This window comes from Pelobates fuscus, chromosome 7 (genome assembly GCF_036172605.1).
Source record: "Pelobates fuscus isolate aPelFus1 chromosome 7, aPelFus1.pri, whole genome shotgun sequence".
NCBI lineage: Eukaryota > Metazoa > Chordata > Amphibia > Anura > Pelobatidae > Pelobates > Pelobates fuscus.
In genome coordinates this window covers 52,965,092-52,985,157 of record NC_086323.1, presented here as the reverse complement: position 1 = coordinate 52,985,157, position 20,066 = coordinate 52,965,092, and the positions used below count along the sequence as shown (strand labels likewise).

At 39.9% G+C, this 20,066-nt stretch overlaps 1 protein-coding gene across 3 annotated transcripts in view; it reads right to left on the bottom strand.

Moving 5' to 3' along the window:
- The window catches only part of RASAL2 (RAS protein activator like 2), a 287,911-nt gene extending 269,105 nt beyond the window's left edge, over nucleotides 1-18,806 (bottom strand). For 2 of the 3 annotated variants that reach the window (XM_063428261.1, XM_063428262.1), the window contains exon 1: nucleotides 18,336-18,806. In XM_063428261.1, the coding sequence (XP_063284331.1) occupies nucleotides 18,336-18,519 (184 nt within the window). In that variant the 5' untranslated portion in view covers nucleotides 18,520-18,806. Of the gene's footprint in view, nucleotides 1-17,716; nucleotides 17,734-18,335 lie in introns of those variants that run through there. The other variant, XM_063428265.1, reaches the window with a different exon arrangement.
- Between the last annotated feature and the right edge of the window lie 1,260 nt (nucleotides 18,807-20,066).

Genomic DNA, 20,066 nt, shown 5'->3' with positions numbered 1-20,066 from the left:
ATAGCAGCATTCCCCACTGAAAGCACTATTTGGCTACTGTGCTTGTAGCATTAAAAACCCAACAATGAGGTGTGCAACCTTCTAAATGAAAACTCCATTAAAAAGCAAAAAATGCAAACTTGAACTAAATATAGCATATTAATAAAAAAAAAAAAAAAAAAAAAGAAATCTAGGTTAGATACATAAATATAGATTTGTATTTTGTTGCTTTTTCTTACTCTATTGGTCACTTCTCACTTTATCTGTGAATATAAATATTTAGTTGCTGTCCCCTAACCTTCAATCATCTTTATTCCCCACCAATCATTTCTTTTTGGTGCCATGGCCAAATCCGAATCACAAAAGAAACTAAACTGTTCGTCTATTGTCCGTATCATTTTTTTCCGGGATACAACCATGTGGCTCTTCGAAGTTACAGAATTCAGACAATCTGCTGATTGCTCTAAAGTCTACTTTGCACCCAAAAAAAGAAAAAGTCATCCGTCTACTATTCCAGGGAGCAATTTCTGAGCAATGAGTCAGAAACCTTCACTGGAAGTTTAACAATAATGTTTCGCACAAGACAGGAAGTTTTCATTGTTAATAGCGAGAAAATTATAGAGAATATATCATTTTATTTTACCATATGTATACCTTCTGTGGCACCGCTTCTTCCCTGCTCCTGACAAATATCATCTTTCTTCTGACCTATACATTTTGTTTATATACCTGATGCCTCCAGTGATGAAGAGTTATATGTTCAGATACCCACCGGTATAGGGGGCAGACTGCATCTTAATATTAGCCATCTGTGTAATCTTTGCAACATAAACAAATGAATAAATGCCACAACAAGCCAGTTATGTTCGCTCCCAAGAATAAAAAGTTGGAACTCCACAGGACATCAGACAACATAAAGGACATGATTCACATTCCACTGGGGATAAAAATAGCTCCTTATACAAGACAGGATGTGGTATGGGGGAAAGAAAATGTATTTCTGCTTCTGAACACCATGTACAGAGAGCATTGATTCATAGGACGCCAATAGTTATTTCACAGATTGATTCAACAAGCACAGAGTTTGAAATAATAGCTCAGTAAGGTTTGACAAGAGGCTACGGCATGACTGCTTCTGCTCAATAGAAAGCAGCCCCCACTCCTCGACACTTCCACAAAGAAACACTTGGAATCTGCCCACACTGCTGGCAGGAAACATGTACGTTTGTAAGAATAGGAAAGTTTTAATGCCAATTGTGGCAAATTGGATCTGCAGTTCAACACAAAAAATTGCCATAGCACAATAGCCACCATATGTGGGTTTTTTATTCTAATATTCTGGACATTACAGAACAATGCTTTTGTTGGAATTATTTCAGATCTGAATAACCATGTGAGACGAGAGATGAGGGTCCTAACGCTAGGGAAAAATATAAAACCGTTCACTAGCATAACAGGTTTACTTTGGGAAGCAAACTAATACGTTCCTAAATCCATCTCTAGAATGTAAGCTCATTGAGCAGGGCCCTCCACCTCTCTGTTCCTGTACGTCCAGTTGTCTGGTTACAATTACATGTCTGTTAGTCCACCCATTGTACAGCGCTATGGAATCTGATGGCACTATATAAATAATAATAGGAATAGTGCATTAAATCTTCACGTTTAGTTATGTTACAGATAACAGATTGACACAGGAACAAGTCTTACAGTCAACCCAGTGCAAACCTGAATCATGCAGAACGTGTTATCTAGGTCCCTTGCATAACACGGCATGCACATGGACACAAGCATACAGTGAAATTAGGTGTATGAATTGGAAAATGCACAAACAATTACATACTCGTCAATGGCAAGTAGACAAAGAAGCCCTGGCTATTGTTTACTATCGGAGTTTAAGACCAGAATTAAATGTAGGCTTATTTGTTATGCATTATGTTAATTATACATGGTGCAGAGAGGGAGGAAAGCATCCAAAAGAATGAAGTATAGCAGAATAAGGGTTATTCTGAAAATGATCTCTGTCTGTTTAATGGATACCACGATCAAATTATAGTCAGACCCACTTAGATGGATGTGCATTTTGTAATCTTACCTGTGTGACAAAAGCATAATAGATCTTAAAGGGTTACTCCAACCAACATGGTCATGGTGGTAGGAGTCTGAATTTGCAGCATTTCTGCCTGAAACGCTGCACATGCAGAGATATTGGCACTTGTTAGTCACACTCCCAGCAAGGCAGCCCAGAACTCTGTTTCAGGCTTATGACAATTGTGTGCATATTTTACGGCTGTCGTTAGCACTCACAGTGCGCTGGCGACAGACATGCTTAGCTTCTACCCTTGCTGGCAGAGCCTGCAAGAGGAAGCTCATTCTCCACTCCTTCCCTCCTTTTAGAAAGTCTTCCCATGTTATCTGCCTCCCCGCATTTCTTTTGCACTTTTATTTATATTATTTCTCTCCCTGTCCCTATTCAATATAGAGACATGTATGGATCTATGCATCTTATACCAAATTCTGCAAGAGTATCATATGAATATGTCTATACTTAAAGGGATACTATAGTGTTAGAAATACAGGTTTGTATTCCTAATACTGCAGTTCCCTCTGCTCCCCCTCCCCTCCAGACACCTCCTCCCTCGTGGCCAATAAAAGCTTAAACACAATTTACTTTTGGTGCCTATAGTGTCCATTTAATTGCAGTTAATGTTCCAAAGTGAGTGCATTCACTTAACAGTGAACAAGTTTATAGAGCTAACTAAAAAAATAAAATGGAGATCTTTTTTGCCTAAACTGTGCAACGTGACTGCGTATTGCCCAGTATTTTTTCTATTACCATGATACAGTTAAAACAAACATACTCAGCAGAGAATATAACATTGTAATAATCATACATTAACCCATAGTTGATTTAAAAAAAAATACTAATAGAATAATAGTGTTAGAATTTGATGTAAATCTAGCCGTCAGATAAACATTTACAAATTAATTCCTACTTTAAAAAAAACAAAAATTGCTCTCTCCTGCATGTCTCTTCACAAACAGCTTTCGGTATTCAGCTTGCTATATATAAAGAGACTATTCATTCCCAGCGCAGCCAGCAGTAAAAAGGCAAGTCCCACTAAGGACCAAAGTGACCCGGTGGCAGTGACATGTTTTTTTAAGTCACATTGGAGGCACTAGTGTATAAAAAGAAAGAAGGCAATTATTTGTGAAATTCTAAAATATGCTACGGTTCCCTTGGAAACAATATCCATTTGATAGATTTTTACATTGTGGTACTCAGATGCTGAAACCACTAGACAAAAAGTAATGTTTAATTGGGCAAACAGAAATGTAACCCCTTCCATCCAAATCCAGCTAGGAAGGAGGGGTGGGATTATTTGTGGTCTTTCCTGTATAAAAGGCATGGGGTGGGAGGCATTATTGTGGTAGAACTAATTACATTATAAGGTGCAGACATAGACCAACAATGAATTTGCATTTTGCATTGAAGGATGAATAAAGAAATCATCAGGTACGATGGAAGATTGACAGCGCCTTCCTTTAGTGGGAGTGGGTAGGACCTCAGACAGATTTATTCCTCCGCAACCTGTCATACAAGTACTGTACAATATACTGTGCATTAATGTTATATACATAGGACTACTAACACACAAATATATATTTATAATTTACTTACATATACACACTCCCCTTATGTGTTACTACGTATACATCCACCTACTAGTGATGAAATGTATTGACATATTGAGAAACGTATGAACCTACTTTCCTGTATTCCCTTCCATACAGTAAAAGGTTAATAAAACAGGCGGATTTAGCAGGTCTTAAGGCATCCTTAACAATAGGATCTCAGTGTGATCTGTAAACAGCCACTGAGAAATCCAAGCTGGGGCAATATTTGCTGTACACAGTAAAAATATCACCCACCTAAATGTGTCAATAAAGTCTGCTAACATTGATTGGATAGGTGAGGCATCTATTATACAAGCTATTATTAAAACACTGTCATAAATGCCAAATGCTTATCCATACTAAAAATATACACATTTTACACAGATATTAAAATTTTCTTTTGGCAAAACACAGACTATACATTTTCAACGCTGTCCATTATGGCTTGAAATGATACACTTTCCTGTATAAAAGTCACAAGATATATGCTGTACATTCTTCAGAAACAATACATGGAAAGAATATGATGAATGTGTATGTGCTATCCATATGGAGGTTTGTTTTGTTTGTTTTAACAAAAGCAAACAAAACACAAAAATAGCAAAAGCATCCTAAAATGTAAAGCAGATTGAGAAGTGAGAATACATTCAGATAATTCTGGTAGGTCCCAACAAAAGTTTCAAGCCTTTACACAGGTAGCCTCTAGTATTTGGTTACTTAATGGTAGTTCAGAAACCAAATAGCAGATAGGCCTCTGCTGCGCATGTTGCTAAAATCCAGGTCAATATGATTGGCCTCATTAGTGAGGTGTGGCTGATGAACCTCTAAGCACACTGTGCACTGGCCATGTATGAATTGTCATTGTTTAAAAGGAATACTCCTAGCCACTTACACTCATGTTCTACGTACTATTTCTGAGAGGCCAGTGATAGTCTGACCGTGTCAGGTTATGCACTCAGCCCATCACTGGCCAACCAGCTAAACCTTCCTCATATTGCAGTGGCAGAGAGGTGGGAAGCCAGAGGCAGAGGTGTCAGGTATTTGAGTCCCAAAGCCAGGGTTTAAACGTTGCAATAAAGTTTAACACCAGAAGGAGAGATGGTATCCTGACACTGCTGCTCTCCATAACTTAAAAGGAACACTATAGGGTCAGGAACACAAACATGTATACCTGACCCTATAGTGTTTAACCCACTATTTAGGTGGCTTGCCCCCCTATAAAAGTTAATAAATTAACTTGCCTTATTTTTTTGTGACATCAAAATGGCCGATAGTTAGCCAATCCAATGCTTTCCCATAGGGAAAGTATTGGATTGGCTAAAAATCGGCATGGGGCGGGGCCAAATGCCGTTTTGCCCAATCAGGACCTCCTCATAGAGATGCATTGAATCAATGCATCGCTATGAGGAAAATTCAGCGTCTCCATGCACAGCGTGACGACGCTGAACGTCAGGGCTGCTTTTCTGGCAGCACTGATCCAGGAAGCACCTCCAGTGGCCATCTAAGGAGTGGCCACTTGGAGGTATCCCTAGAGGCAATGTAAACACTGCCTTTTCTCTGAAAAGGCAGTGTTTGCATGAAAAAAGCCTGAAGGGAACCATTATACTCACCAGAACAGCTACATTAAGCTGTAGTTGTTCTGGTGACTATAGTGTCCCTTTAAAAGAGCTTGAGTTGTTATGGCGTGGGAGTGTTCTTTTAACCCCTTCCCGCCGTTCTATGCCGTCCCGCTTTAAGTGGGCTTTAAAGTCGTTGCGGCGGCATAGAACGCCGTAACGGCTTTGAGCCCTGGAGCACCCGGTATACTTACCTTACCGGCGCTCCGCTTCGGGAGGACTGCCTCACAGCCCAGGCAGCCCCCCCACGGCAAAAGAAGAGCGATCACATGGCCCCCTATAGCTGGCTGTGGATCTGCCAGCAGGGGGACTGTCTTAAATATCAGACAGTCCCCCTGCTGGTAGGAAAGTAAAAAAAATATATATATATTAAACATGTTTTAAAATAAAATAACATATATATATATATATATATATATATATATAGTGGCTGCACTCACGGATATTTCTTCTTTACAATATATCTCCCACCCCCAACAGGAAAGGTTTATAAAATTGCCCACAGAATACATTGTCGCACAGAGTTTGTCATATATAAACTTGCATGTCCCTGTGGACTGAGTTATATTGGCAAAACCGAGACAGCTCTATGCGAGAGAATTAGAGGCCATAGGTCAAGTATCCGCTTGGCCTATCGAGATGGCAAATCGGATAAACCTGTGGCCTGACATTTTCTAGAGAAACAACATCAACTCTCTACTCTACGATGTGTAGCGAATAATCATATTCCGGTGGCAGCTAGAGGGGGAAAATCGAGCCAAGTTCTTGTTGCAGAGAGAGACATATTGGATACTAGAACTGGGCACATTGACCCCAAAAGGCTTGAATGAAAAATGCTCTTTTACCTCATTCCTATAAAAAATGTCAATATATAAATATATATATATAATTACATAAAAGATTACATTAGTATACACATAAAATTTAAATAACTATAAATGAATATATTACAATTCTACGTGTATATTTAAGTAATCTTTTAACATAATTATGTAATTTGATTAATTAAAATTTGATTGACATGCCTGACAACACAGGGAGAAAGTGCAGAGAATTTAATTTGCACGCACTATATTTGGCCCTGTAACTCTCCAAGACACCAAAAAAAAACTGTACATAGGGGGTACTGTTTTACTCGGGAGACTTCGCTGAACTCAAATATTAGTGTTTCAAACTGGTAAGTTGTATTACAACGACGATATTTTAAGTAAAAGTGACGTTTTTTGCATTTTTTACAAGCGATGGCAGTTTTATGGACTATATTATTGTTGTAATATGTTTTACGGTTTTAAAACACTAATATTTGTGTTTAGTGAAGTCTCCCGAGAATAACAGTACCCCCCATGTACAGGTTTTATGGTGTTTTGGAAAGTTAGAGAGTCACATATAAGGCTTGCATTTCATTTTTTTTTACATTGAAATTTGCCAGATTGGTTACGTTGCCTTTGAGAGCGTATGGTAGCCCAGGAATGAGAATTACCCCCATGATGGCATACCATTTGCAAAAGAAGACAACCCATGGTATTGCAAGTGGGGTATGTCCAGTCTTTCTTAGTAGCCACTTAGTCATAAACACTAGCCAAATATTAGTTTTTTGCATTTTTCACACAAAAACATATGAACGCTAACTTTGGCCAGTGTTTGTGACTAAGTGGTTACTAAAAAAGACTAAACATACCCCACATTCAATGCCTTGGGTTGTTTACTTTTTCAAATGGTATGCCATTATGGGGGTAATTCTCATTCCTGGGCTACCACACTGTCTCAAAGGTAACATTACTAATCTGGCAAATTTCAATTTGAAAATGGAATGTTCTATATTTGACCCTGCAACTTTCCAAAACAACATAAAACCTGTTAATGGTGGGTACTGTTGTACTTGTGAGACATTGCTGATAACAAATATGTGCATTTTTGTGCAGTAAAATCTAACAGTATTATGACATTCAGTTAAATGTCAGACGGAAATACAAATAAAAAAAATCTTATTTTCTCAATTTTGTTAAAATTTTATTCATAATAAATAATGTTCCATATATGAATAGTTAATAATAAATTAAAGCCCTGTTTCTCCTGAACAAAATTATATATAATAACTGTGGGTGCACTTAATGTGACAGCGGTGAATTACGATTGAACAGACATATAGCGCAAATACCAGTTTTTGTTTACGTTTTGTTTTAATCAGAACGTGTACTATTGACTCTGTCCTGAAGGGGTTAAGATCACACAGTCTTTGCAAACGGTTAGAAAAGAAAAAAAAAAGTATTAGAAATATTTAAAAGGATGGAGGGGGCGGAGCCAAGACCTCGAGCTGAGCGGACGCATACCGCGTGAGCTCCCGCACGACTCACTAATCTTTGGGGAATCCCCCCTCAACCAGCAATCTGCTCACAACAAAACCACGCTACACTGGTTGGGAGTACGGAGCTGAATCCATAGACCCCCTCACTCGAGCACACAGGCGAGCGGGTTGCCGCGGACGAGCGCTGCGGCCTGCAGGCAACAGATCTGGGGGAAGGCGGCCGATTTCCCCGCTCTAAAAGTGCTGCACAGACACCACTACCCCCCCTGGACCGGTGGGGGATATCCAGGTCTCCACAGGCTGACCCTCGGCTGCCATTACCGCACTCACCTCCGGATTAATCCTGGTGGCTCCCTGCACCCTCAAGATGGCGGCAGTCTCTGGGACAGCCACACAGAAGCTATGTACATCACACGACAGCCACAGGGGGACAGTCCTGCAACGGCTAAACAATATATTCAAGGAATTTTGGCTAAAGATACAGTAACCCATGCAGTCTGGCCTCCAGAAACAGAAGGAGGAAACAAAAGGGACCCAGCGGATGCGGCGCTGTGGGCCTCCCCTGAGCGATACTGAAACCCAAGCGCCCAAACGCCTGCCTAGGCTGAGAGCCCATCAAGGGGCTGCCATTCTGAAACCAGCACGCAGGCCGAGGAGAGCCCGCGACGAAGACCGCCTAAACCAATCCGCCCTAGGAAGGGAGAGATACAGGCACCAAAGCCCGCGGACTAGTGCTGCAGGCCCAGCAGAGACGGAGGAGAGCCCTGCCATACAGAGGCTTATCAAATCGTCGCAAGGACTATCCAACAACCCTGCTCCCATGCAGCCTCCACCAAATAGCTGTACGCACACGCTTTCCAACTACAGGGGTCGGCTGACTGTGGACTGGTCCATCAGGACAGCTATGCTGCCTCCATTTCATCACTCTACTCCTAAGAAAACAAAACGCCCTCTTACAAAGCAACTGACCCTCTCAGATGGGACTCAATGTCATGCATATTTTTATTAGTTGGTTATATTTTGGCTAATTTTATGATTTATGTGGGGCAGTGGGGTGCCAGGCTCAGGGGGAACATAACGTATTATTTAGCTGATAGCCTGCTTTCTCCCTATATAGGAGTTTCCATGTCTGGAATGTCTCATGCATATTAATCAAGTTTGTACCTGGAGTTTAGACACAGCTGTTATGCAGGACCATTCTACTCTGCTACTTTACAAGCATGTCCAGAATACCTAAAAGTCCTAACAGTATGGGGTTGATTTTGCTGCATGCTTACTACTCACTATAAACTACCGATGACTCCATGTTATAGCATAAATACTACTTACACACCACTTTAAGTTACATCATAGTTACTCACATAAGACCCACCACGTTATGCATGCTGATGTGGCTGTGTGTCACCCTGGTGACTTACAACTAGACGTATGTACCAAGCTTATTTATTCTCATATAAAAACAAAATGTGCCAATAATTCAATGCCATCTATGTAAAATACCTTGTTTAATAGGCTTGTACTGTACTGTTGTGGCACCGTCAGCATGTATGTTATCTTGTGCACAATAAAAAAAAAGAAGAAAAAAAAAGATGGAAATTTCTGTATTAGTCATAAAGGAAACTGTAGCATCAGACCAACAATGCAAACACTATAATCTAAAGTAAATCAACAAGGTGATATGTATGAGGACCTAGCTATTGGATTAGCAAGTGTTAACCTGAACCTTAAAACAAAAACAGGAAGTAATATAGCACCTGTCTGAAATAATACTTTGAAATGTCATGTAAAGTAAGGAAAACCAAGTATATTGTGATGTGTAATGATCAATAACTAAAAAGATTGTCAACATGTCAGAAAGCTCAACACACATGGTATATTTGTAGTCAACCCGTTAATTGGTACCAGTTGTCAGTTAATTTCTGCTAGTAATGGTTCAGTTAGTTTCAAAGTAGGAATAAAGAGACTTTCAAACCATGAGTAATAGGATGTACTGTACTTGAAACGGTTGGCTGGTGAGATGAGATGGTTTTGATAGTAGGAAGTCCCTTAATGACATCTCAAAGAGAGAATACCATAGCATTAGGAATATAAACATGTATTCCTAACGCTAGTTAGATTACTGGTTGACCTAAAATTTAATAAGTGAAGCAATTTACTTACCTTTACCTCCATCCCTATGCGGTCTCTGTCCTGCCACTCCACCTCCTTGGCTGAGATCATCAACCTTGATGATCTCAACCTACCCAATATTTCCCCGTACGGAAGTGTTCGGGAGCTAGTGCGCATTTGTCTGACTGTTATCTAGCAGCCGCCAGGAAGGCAGCAACTAGAGGTGCGTTAACACTGTAACCATAACATTGCAGTATCTACTAAACGGCAATGTTTTACATTGCAGGCAAAAAACCCACATCACTTAATCAAGTTGAAGTAGCCTGGGTGCCTTTAGTGATTCTATGACCTTTAACAAAAAAGTGCAATGGTTGCTGGGTGGGATAACTGGGTTCACCTTAGCAAGCACAACTTGAAACTTCACAGAGTGAGAACACTTGACTCAACCTTAGCAGCAATTTAAACAGACTGGATAGAAACATAGAATGCGACAGCAGATAAGAACCATTTGGCCCATCAAGTCTGCCCAATTTTCTAAATACTTTCATTAGTCCCTGGCCTTATCTTAAGTCTAAGCCTTATGCCTATCCCACACATGCTTAAACTCCCTCCCTGAGTTAACATCTTCCACTTCAGCTGGAAGGCTATTCCATGTGTCCGCTACACTCTCTGTAAAGTAATACTTCCTGAAATTATTTTTAAACCTTTGCCCCTCTAATTTAAGACTATGTCCTCTTGTTGTGGTAGTTTTTCTTCTAAATATTGTCTCCTCCTTTATGCCTGAAGGAACCCAGGAAAGTTGGCAACCCAATCTTAAATGGTTTGACAACTTACTCTAGTAGGGTGCCAGGGCACAATAATGACTAAAACGTTGTAGTGACTATGATTGGAGTGTTGCGTTAGTGAACGAAAGATTAGAGTAACTTTAAATCCCCCACATAATAAAATTAAAGATATAATGCTTTACCAAGTTTGTAACAAAAGCAGGAGCAGCGGGGGAAACCTAGGGGGAGGGGGGGAAATAGTCAACACCTGTTGCCCACGAGTGGAGTCAAGGGTGGACAGTAATCTGTCCATCCTATAGTACTTATTTTAAAGGCTTTAGTAAATATGAGATTTGTTATTGTGGTCTGAATTCAGACATTTCTACCAGATTTTGTCCATCCGCAGCCTGGTGGATAATCCCAAATAGTTTCTAAGGTAAGAAATAGAAGGAACAGGTTTTTATCCAATGGGTCTTAACTCAAACAATGGCTACAGGGCACACTTTTACCGTCTATCTGATAAAGGATGTTACAAACGTGCATCTTGATAAACCTGTCTACCCAGTTACTTTTTCTGCCTTATGCACACACAAAAAAACCCCACCAAAATAGAGGGTTAACCATCTGCAATTTGACAATATTTGATTATGTTTTGTTGGCTGTTGTTCTCTTAACTACTGACTCACAAAACACATCCATTTATCACTGCCTTAAACAGGCTTGCACAGGCCCCAGGGAGGAAAGGAAAAGTTACCCCAGTGGTTTATACAGAAATACATAATTCAGAGTTTTAATTGAGTACAAACTGGTATACTTTTCTAATTCTGTTCCAGTGTTACACTGTTTTTTAATCAATCAAAAGGTCAGGTGAAATTGGAATAATTTACAGAAATATATATTTTTCTTTTTTTTTACATGTAGATAATAGCAGAGCAACCTGTAGAAAGAAAAATGGATGAAATGTGACATTTAAATAAATTAACCCCTTAAGGACCAAACTTTTGGAATAAAAGGGAATCATGACATGTCACACATGTCGTGTGTCCTCAAGGGGTTAAAGTAGGGACATTTTAAGCCCCCAAACCACCACAACACCACAAATTTAAGTGCAAGCCACTTAAGGTCAAAGAAAATAGTTAAAAAGTATGAGGCACTTGAATTCTATACCAATGATTCCACTAAAGCATACATAATACAATGTCACAAAAAAGAACCCCACAATAAAACCAGAAAAAGTAATGCAAATAATTTCCTAAATGTAATTAAAAATTTTATTTTTATTTTTTATTTTTAAAAATGTTGAGCATGTGTACTTTATATGTATATTTAGATATATTTGTACTTTATATATTTTTGATCGTTTTATACGGTATTCTAGACTGGTATACAAACCCACTCTTTAATTGCACTGATACAGGACCACATATCCAAGTTAAATCCAACCAGCGAGACCAGCAATGGTAGGCAAAGTGTGCTGGAGGTGGGACCTACACTTTTAACATAGTGTGACTGAGTTCCCATACTCCGATACAGTACTTCCACCAGGTCCGCTTCCTAGCTGCTTTACAGCACCCTGGAACACTTCAGTCCCAGTCACTTAATCCAGACTTGCAGTTTCCTAATTTTCAGTGTGGCTACAGAGAAGTGGGCTGTGTGTTCTAGGAAGAAAGGCTTCTTTTTCTCCAAATTAATCCAAAAAAGTCGGACTGAAAAACATTGACATGGTTTGTAAACTCATAGTACAATAATAACTTGGTGAGTATTGGGGCTCAGAGGGCTCCTTAAGTGAATTTTTTAGAGCAGGTAAATAGTTTGTCATATAAATATATTGTTTGTCATAAATATAAATTTTATTTAGGAGTTATGAATTTACTTACCTCATATCCATCATTCCACCATTCTCAGAGGTTCATGAAAGTTACACTACAGTGCAGTCACCCTCTCTGATCAAGTCTTGCTTCTGCCCCTATAAAAAGTAACTGTCCGCCTGCTGCAGACAAAAAGCGCAAGAAAGTCCAGTTTGCTGCCATAAAAGTAGTTTTCCCAAAGGAGCTTCAACTCCAGGCGACCCTCTCAGTTGGAATTTAGGCCTCGCCCCCCTAAATGTGTTTTTTTTTGTTAAATAAACCATCACTTTCATGGAATCTCTTTGGTACTGGGGAGTGACACTACTTGAGCACGGCTCCAGATTTTTATAATGAGCTAATGAAAGGTCCTAAGTAGGGGCTTCCAGCTAAGAGGAGGTGGGAAAAGTTGCTAAAGAACCCGTGTAAGAAGTCAAACTGTTCAAAAACGGCTTGACTACTTACAATAGAGGTGGCGAAACAACATTCCTGGCACCATAAACACTAGAGCGCAGTGTAGTGTTTATAGTGATTGGAGTGTTTGTTAAAGGGATGGTTAAATGAAAATAAATAAAAACACTCCAGTTATAATTTTAATTCCATGCTTTTATCAAACAAAAGGGGTGCACAGTTGAACTAGTAAAAGTATGCCCTATTTTATTTAGCGTAGGCAATTTGCCCTTGTTTTACTATAACAAAAAGAAGCTTCCCACATAACAATGCAGCTTGAGCGATAGCATTCTAAAGTGTATCTACTCCATTGTGTCTTGAGAAACTGCTGTACCGCTGCCAGAGTTAGATACAAATTCTGAATGATTATTTACTTTACGTTCATATAGTCAAAGCAGCAGCTCAAGATCAGAGTCCAACAGCAGCCTAGCCTTTTACAGGCTGCATGGCGACAGACATACAAAAGATGCACACAAGCCAATTTAAACAAAATATTGATAACAATGTGTAATGAGCTGACAGCAGAGATAAGCAAGTGCACCTTGCATGAGAATGGAACAACAGACGAGCACATGCAACAACCTATTGTAAATCAAGCATGCTTATTAAGTAGCTTTAAAACACTGTAGAGCTTGTAATTGTGAGGGAGTGTTTAACCTTCCGAGCGTCAATGCAATGCATTAAATGACCCTGCACTAAGAAGGTTAACTTGAAATTATTTTTCATGTCCCTTTTACTGGTACTGTGTCAGTAAAACTGAAATGGGTATATACACACACACACACACACAACTATTCTGTGCAGACACTGTATTCGAACAACCAGAGGTCCAAGAGTAAAATGGGATTAGCCCTCTCCCCTAAATAAAAATCATGCATGGGAAATCGTGTTTTGTAGCCTTCGTCACGTCCAATGGAAAACTGGTCCAGATATCTGGGTCCCTTTCTATAAAGCAATGTTATTACCTCTCCTCTAGCACCTCTAGCACAGAGAAGACTGCTGCATGTAGAGAGATCCTTCTCTGCTATGTAACGGATACATACAGCGTTCCGAATAAATATTTCAGATGAAAGTTCTAGGGAACTTGCGGATAGTCACCGCTTCTCCATTACGGTTTAATCTATTATACATGAGCTCTACAACGACAACTATCTAGTGAGGAAAGTTCAGTTTGCATCTGTGGTATTCATAAAATCAATGACTATACTTGTGGAGAGGGAAAACATGTTAACTGCAGATTTGCATAAAAGGTCAATTTCTGTAATTATACTCCGTAAAGTACAGTAACTTATAATTCTCACAATGGGAAAACTGACATTTAAATAGTTAATAACGTCATATTTGAGAAGTACCTTACTCAGAGACTACAACAATAGGTTCTGGAACAATTTCACTTATTAGTCAAATATGTTATGAGATTCATCCATTTAGGTCTGGCTCTGAAATAAAAATATATAAAACCAGAAAACATGCAAGCATGTTGTGTGTGTAAAAAAAATAATTGTGCTGACACAAAAACACAACGCATATATAAAAAAAAAAAAAAAAAAAAAGGGAAATTAATAAACTAAATTGCTGTATCCATTCCACTCTAAAGTGATGTATATATTGCCGGCTTACAAATTACTGACTTAATGCCTTCTGCAGGGAAAACAAAAAGGTAAAGAAGAAGACAGTCAAAATTAATGTCATCATACCTCAACCATTAGCGAGGTAATGATTACCGCAAGTGCTATTTACATACCTTAAGGATTAGGATTGTAAATAGAGAGATGATGAGCACTTTAACAACTGTATCATCAGCTTTGTAGTAATCACCCTGCCTTTTAGGATTGCAGCTGTATAGGTGTTGTGACACTCTGTCATCATCTTCATCACACACTAGTCAATGAATAATTCTACTACCGAGGCGGAATGCTAGGGTATCCCCGGGTCCCCAGGACTAGCAAATCTCAGCTATCTTTTTATGCCAAACATTTGGTGCAACTGCTAGAAAAACTACAATTCTCATGATGGGAAACGCAGTTCATTTAAAGCAGCCCAAACTTATAATTATTATTTCCAGTGCAGATGACTTGCAAATGTGAGCATCTACCATGGTAACTAAAGTAACCGATAACCTGTCAAGTCATCAGTCCTGTAGCAGCAAACACATTTTATTCTATTTAATAAATCTCTAAACCATACTTTGACATTTGTACATCATCTCTTCTGAGCAAATGTGCTGCAGTTGCTATGGAAACTCTATAACTGGCACTTCAAGTGCTGGCTAGGGAGTATAGGAACGGAGTGACGCCATGTTGTAGGCAACAAAGCCAGCGTGCTGACATTACGGACGAGATTTGCCCTGCTTGAGGAGGCGTCCCAAGCAGGGCAAATTAAAGAGAACAGAGGCAGAGCGGAGAGAGAATGGAGAATGGTCCGGAGGTGGATGTTACACATAGAATACACATGTATTCCTGACCCTATAGTGCTAAACCCACCGTTTAGATGGTTTCCCCCCTCCCCCCCCCCCCTTAGTCCCCCTATAAAAAGTTTAAAACACACCTTATTTCCATGCTGGCTCCACCCTCTTTGTATCATAATCAAAATGGCCGATTTTTGACCAATCCGATTGGTTAAAATCGGCACGTGGCAGGGCCAAATGCCAATCAGGACCTCCTCATAGAGATGCATTGAATCAATACATCTCTATGAGGAAAATTCAGCGTCTCCATGCAGAACGTGGGGACGCTGAACAGCAGGGCTGCTTACTATGCAGCCCTAAGCCAGGAAGCCCCTCCAGTGGCCATCTGAGGAATGGTCACTTGTAGGTGTCCCTAAGGGCAATGTAAACACTGTCTTTTCTAAGAAACGGCAGGATGATTATACTCACCAGAACAACTACATTAAGCTGTATTTGTTCTGGTGACTATAGTGTCCCTTTAAGGCAAGTTAAATTATACATAACAGGTTCACTCTAAAATGTTACCAGAGATATTTGACATATTTAACTGTGGTGTAACTTCACCTTCAGCTCCTGTCAATCAAGTAAAATTAATATACAAGTCATTTTTACCCAACTTCCTGTTATGGAACTTTTCAATTAGACTTCATGAAGAGGCTTTATCCTAATAGGTTCCTTGGGTAGCTCAATAAAACACAAGTACCAATGGCTAATAGAAACATTTCCTCAAGTGCTTATTAATGGCTGTGCAAAGGACTTTAATAATTTCCCTATATATAATAAATAAAACGATAGTGTTCATTCATTATTAACCCATTAAATGCCATAATGATGTGAGAACCATTGTTTCCTAAAGTGGCCCTTAACTGGTTAATATTATTAAACAGGTCAATTCTAATAAGGGAGATCAATTAACTGAATTGCCTAATCTCATGCAGTACCCATTGGCCAGTAGTGCTGTCTGTCTTCACCCTGAGACAAAAGATTGCCAGCAATACAGGAACAGAGGTTAATCTATATGCTTTCACAGAACAGTGTCTTGTAAGTTAACCCTTAAACCAATGCACTGTTGCATAATTCATAGATTGTCACATTAGAGAAGAACTGATCTCACAATATATCTACACATAAGGAAATCCTATGCCACAAAAAATGCTCACAATGCAAGTATTTCTGATAATTTCATTGAGAAAGCTGAAAGGAAATACCAGATATCTACTACCACTTTAATGAAGCAGGTTTGCTTGCCCATTTAGTACTTAGAATTTTTAAAAGTGTACTCCAATACAGCACTCTTTAATGGTCGGGGCCCCAGGAGCTGTACCATGTTACATAGCCAAGTGTTTCTCAGCCACTCTTTAGATATCACTAAAGCTAAAGTTCTTACTTACACTTTAGTGATATAAATTCTGCCAGTCCAAATTTGGACAAAATTTATATCACTAAAGTGTAAGTGGAACCTCTGCTTCAGTTATAATGGAAGGGCGGGCGGGGGCTGTTGCAAGTTCCAGAGGGCTCCTGACACCATGACCACTAAAACATGCTAAGGTGCTTAGACTAACTCTTTAAGATTTAAAGTCACAGATGTGGTTTAGTCCCCTTCCTCCCCCCAATGGTCTCCTATTTCACAAACACTGTGATCAGCCTCTGCCCGTCAACAATGTAGACAGTAAAAGAACCAAAGACAATGGAAATCTATATTTTGGACCAGAGACCAGTATTATAACAATGGCTAACCTTTGGCACTGCATGTGTGAACAGATTTCCCAGCTGTCATAACTCCTCCTATGGTGCTTTGCCAGCCCTAAGACAAGAAAAGCATCATGGGAGTAGAAATTCTACAACAGCTGGCCAATGGTGACAAAAGCATTATAACAGTTAACCTTTGGTACCTTGAGATGGTGAATCTTTCCAATGATCCTCAGTCAACAATAAGGATATCAAGAGTTGTATAATACAAATGAGGACTTACTGAAGGTCCAGTTTACCATATACTCACACCCCGTCCTGTATAATAAGCCATGTCTCGTAGTCCAGTTTAACGTATACTCTCATAATACTAATAAGAGGCATCGCCTTGAGGTCCACCTTACCCTATATTCTCGTATAATAATGATAAGGATTGCATGAGGGCGAGATTACCTTATACCTTGTTCGGCCCTTTATAATAAGAAAAGTAATAATAATGATGATGATATAGCCCAGCCTGGCGACCCAACTTACCATATACTCCTACCCAAGCATGAATAAATAATAATAATAATAATAATATTAAATCCCTGGGTATCCAGCTTACCATAAATTCTCACACAACCATGTATAATAGTAATTATATTCAGGGGTTCATCTTACCATACACTCTTACCGATGCCTGTATAATAATAATAATAATAATAATAATAATAATAATAATAATAATAATAATAATAATAATAATAAATAATTAGGGGGTCCAGCTTACCACAGACTCTCACCCAGCCCTGTATAATAATAGTATTATTAATTAATAATTAGGGGGTCCTGCTTACCATAGACTCTCACCCAGCCCTGTATAATATTATTAATAATTAATCATTAGGGGGCCCAGCTTACCATAGACTCTCACCCAGCCCTGTATAATATTATTATTAATAATTAGGGGGTCGAGCTTACCACAGACTCTCACCCAGCCCTGTATAATAATATTATTATTATTAATTAATTAATAATTAGGGGGTCCTGCTTACCATAGACTCTCACCCAGCCCTGTATAATATTATTAATAATTAATCATTAGGGGGGCCAGCTTACCATAGACTCTCACCCAGCCCTGTATAATATTATTATTAATAATTAATCATTAGAGGGTCCAGCTTACCATAGACTCTCACCCAGCCCTGTATAATATATTATTATTATAATTAATGAATAATTAGGGGGTCCAGCTTACCATAGACTCTCACCCAGCCCTGTATAATATTATTATTATTAATTAATAAATAATTAGGGGGTCCAGCTTACCATAGACTCTCACCCAGCCCTGTATAATATTATTATTATTATTATTATTAATAAATAATTAGGGGGTCCAGCTTACCATAGACTCTCACCCAGCCCTGTATAATATTATTATTATTAATTAATAAATAATTAGGGGGTCCAGCTTACCATAGACTCTCACCCAGCCCTGTTGCTGACACACAGACTCCATCAGGATGCGGTCCAGCAGTCCTCCTCCTCCTCCCGGGGAGTCCATGTCCTCAGGCAGGGAGTCCCGGTCCTGGAAGCTCTGGAACAGCTCCAGCCCCCCCGCTAGCGAGTCTCCTCCCGGGGATAAATCCATCATGGCCATAGCTGTGAGGGGACCAGGGCCGCCCCGGGGACAGAGAGAGAGGCAGTCAGAGCTGTCCGCCCCGGGTGAGGGCTGGCATGAAGCGGGCAGGACACGAGGTATGTCTTACAAGCTGGCACAGCCCCCCTCCTCCTCACACCGGGCACCCTGAGCAGGAATGGCGAGTTACCAGGGCAACCGGAGCAGCGCGAGACAGCCGCGGCGCGCGGGGCTCCTCCACCGGCAGCACAGCCTGCTCAAAGCGACTCCCAGCATTAGCGGCATCCCTGGGAGATAAGCCAGAGCAATCGAGCGCCGATTCACAGAAGAAAAAAAAAGGAGGAGCAGCGAGGCCTTGGGAACGCGTGGAATACTGGGATGATGGAGGAGCGCCTAGTGCATCGATAGGAATACACTGAGCCAGGCGCCATCTTGTGGGCGATAATGAGCATAAAGCACAAGGCAGTGGGATTTTATTATCTGGTGTGAATGCACAAATAGATTGAGGGTTGGTTTTTTCCCCCCAAAATATGTTTTGATCATAAAATATTATTTTGATAAATTATATGCGATGTCATGCTAGAATAAATAAAATAATTTTAAATGGTGTATTCATTAAAAAAAAAAAAAAACCTGAAAATGCAATTCTTAATTGGAGAATTTTTCTTTTTTTTTTTTTTTTTTTTTTTAAGACTATTCAGTTCTTACTTTAAAACATTAAAGAATAATAAAAAAAAGTTCATTATTCAAGCAAGTTCATCTATTAGAAAAGTAGCTATCAAAACATGTATTCTAAAACATGACGGGGTTATTTACTAAAGTGAGAATTCAAAGTAAATTCCAAATTCAAGGTTAATATAACACAAACTAGAACCATTCTCTTACTAAGCAGTGCTTCCGGTTTGGCTACATCGGCCTTAAAGGGACACTCCAGGCACCCAGACCACTTCTGCTCATTGGAGTGGTCTGGGTGCCAACTCCCACTACCCTTAACCCTGCAAGTGTAATTATTGCAGTTTTTCATAAACTGCAATAATTACATTGCAGGGTTAACTCCACCTCTAGTGTCTGTCTACTAGACAGCCACTAGAGGTCACTTCCTGGGTTCTAGCACAGGAAACCTGTGCTAGAGCGTCGCTGGACGTCCTCACGCTGTGTGAGGACCTCCAGCGTCGCTCAAAACCCCATAGGAAAGCATTGAAATGATTTTTCAATGCTTTCCTATGGGGAGACGTAATGTGCATGCGCGGCCTTTCCGCGCATGCACATTAGGTCTCCTCAGCCGGTGGGCGAGATCAGTCTCGCCCACCGGCCGACGCAATCACAGGGAGGAGCGTCGCGGAGGAGGAGACAGCGGCGAGGGACATCGCCACTGCCTCAGGTAAGTCACTGAAGGGGTTTTCACCCCTTCAGTAACCGTGGATTGGTGGGTGGGAGGGAGAGGGACCCTCCAGTGCCAGAAAAACATCGTTTTTCTGGCACTGAAGTTTCCCTTTAAATTTTAAAAACTCACTTTGAATTCTGAGTTTGGTGATTAATCGTAAGAATTTCCTGTAAGTATTCAGTGT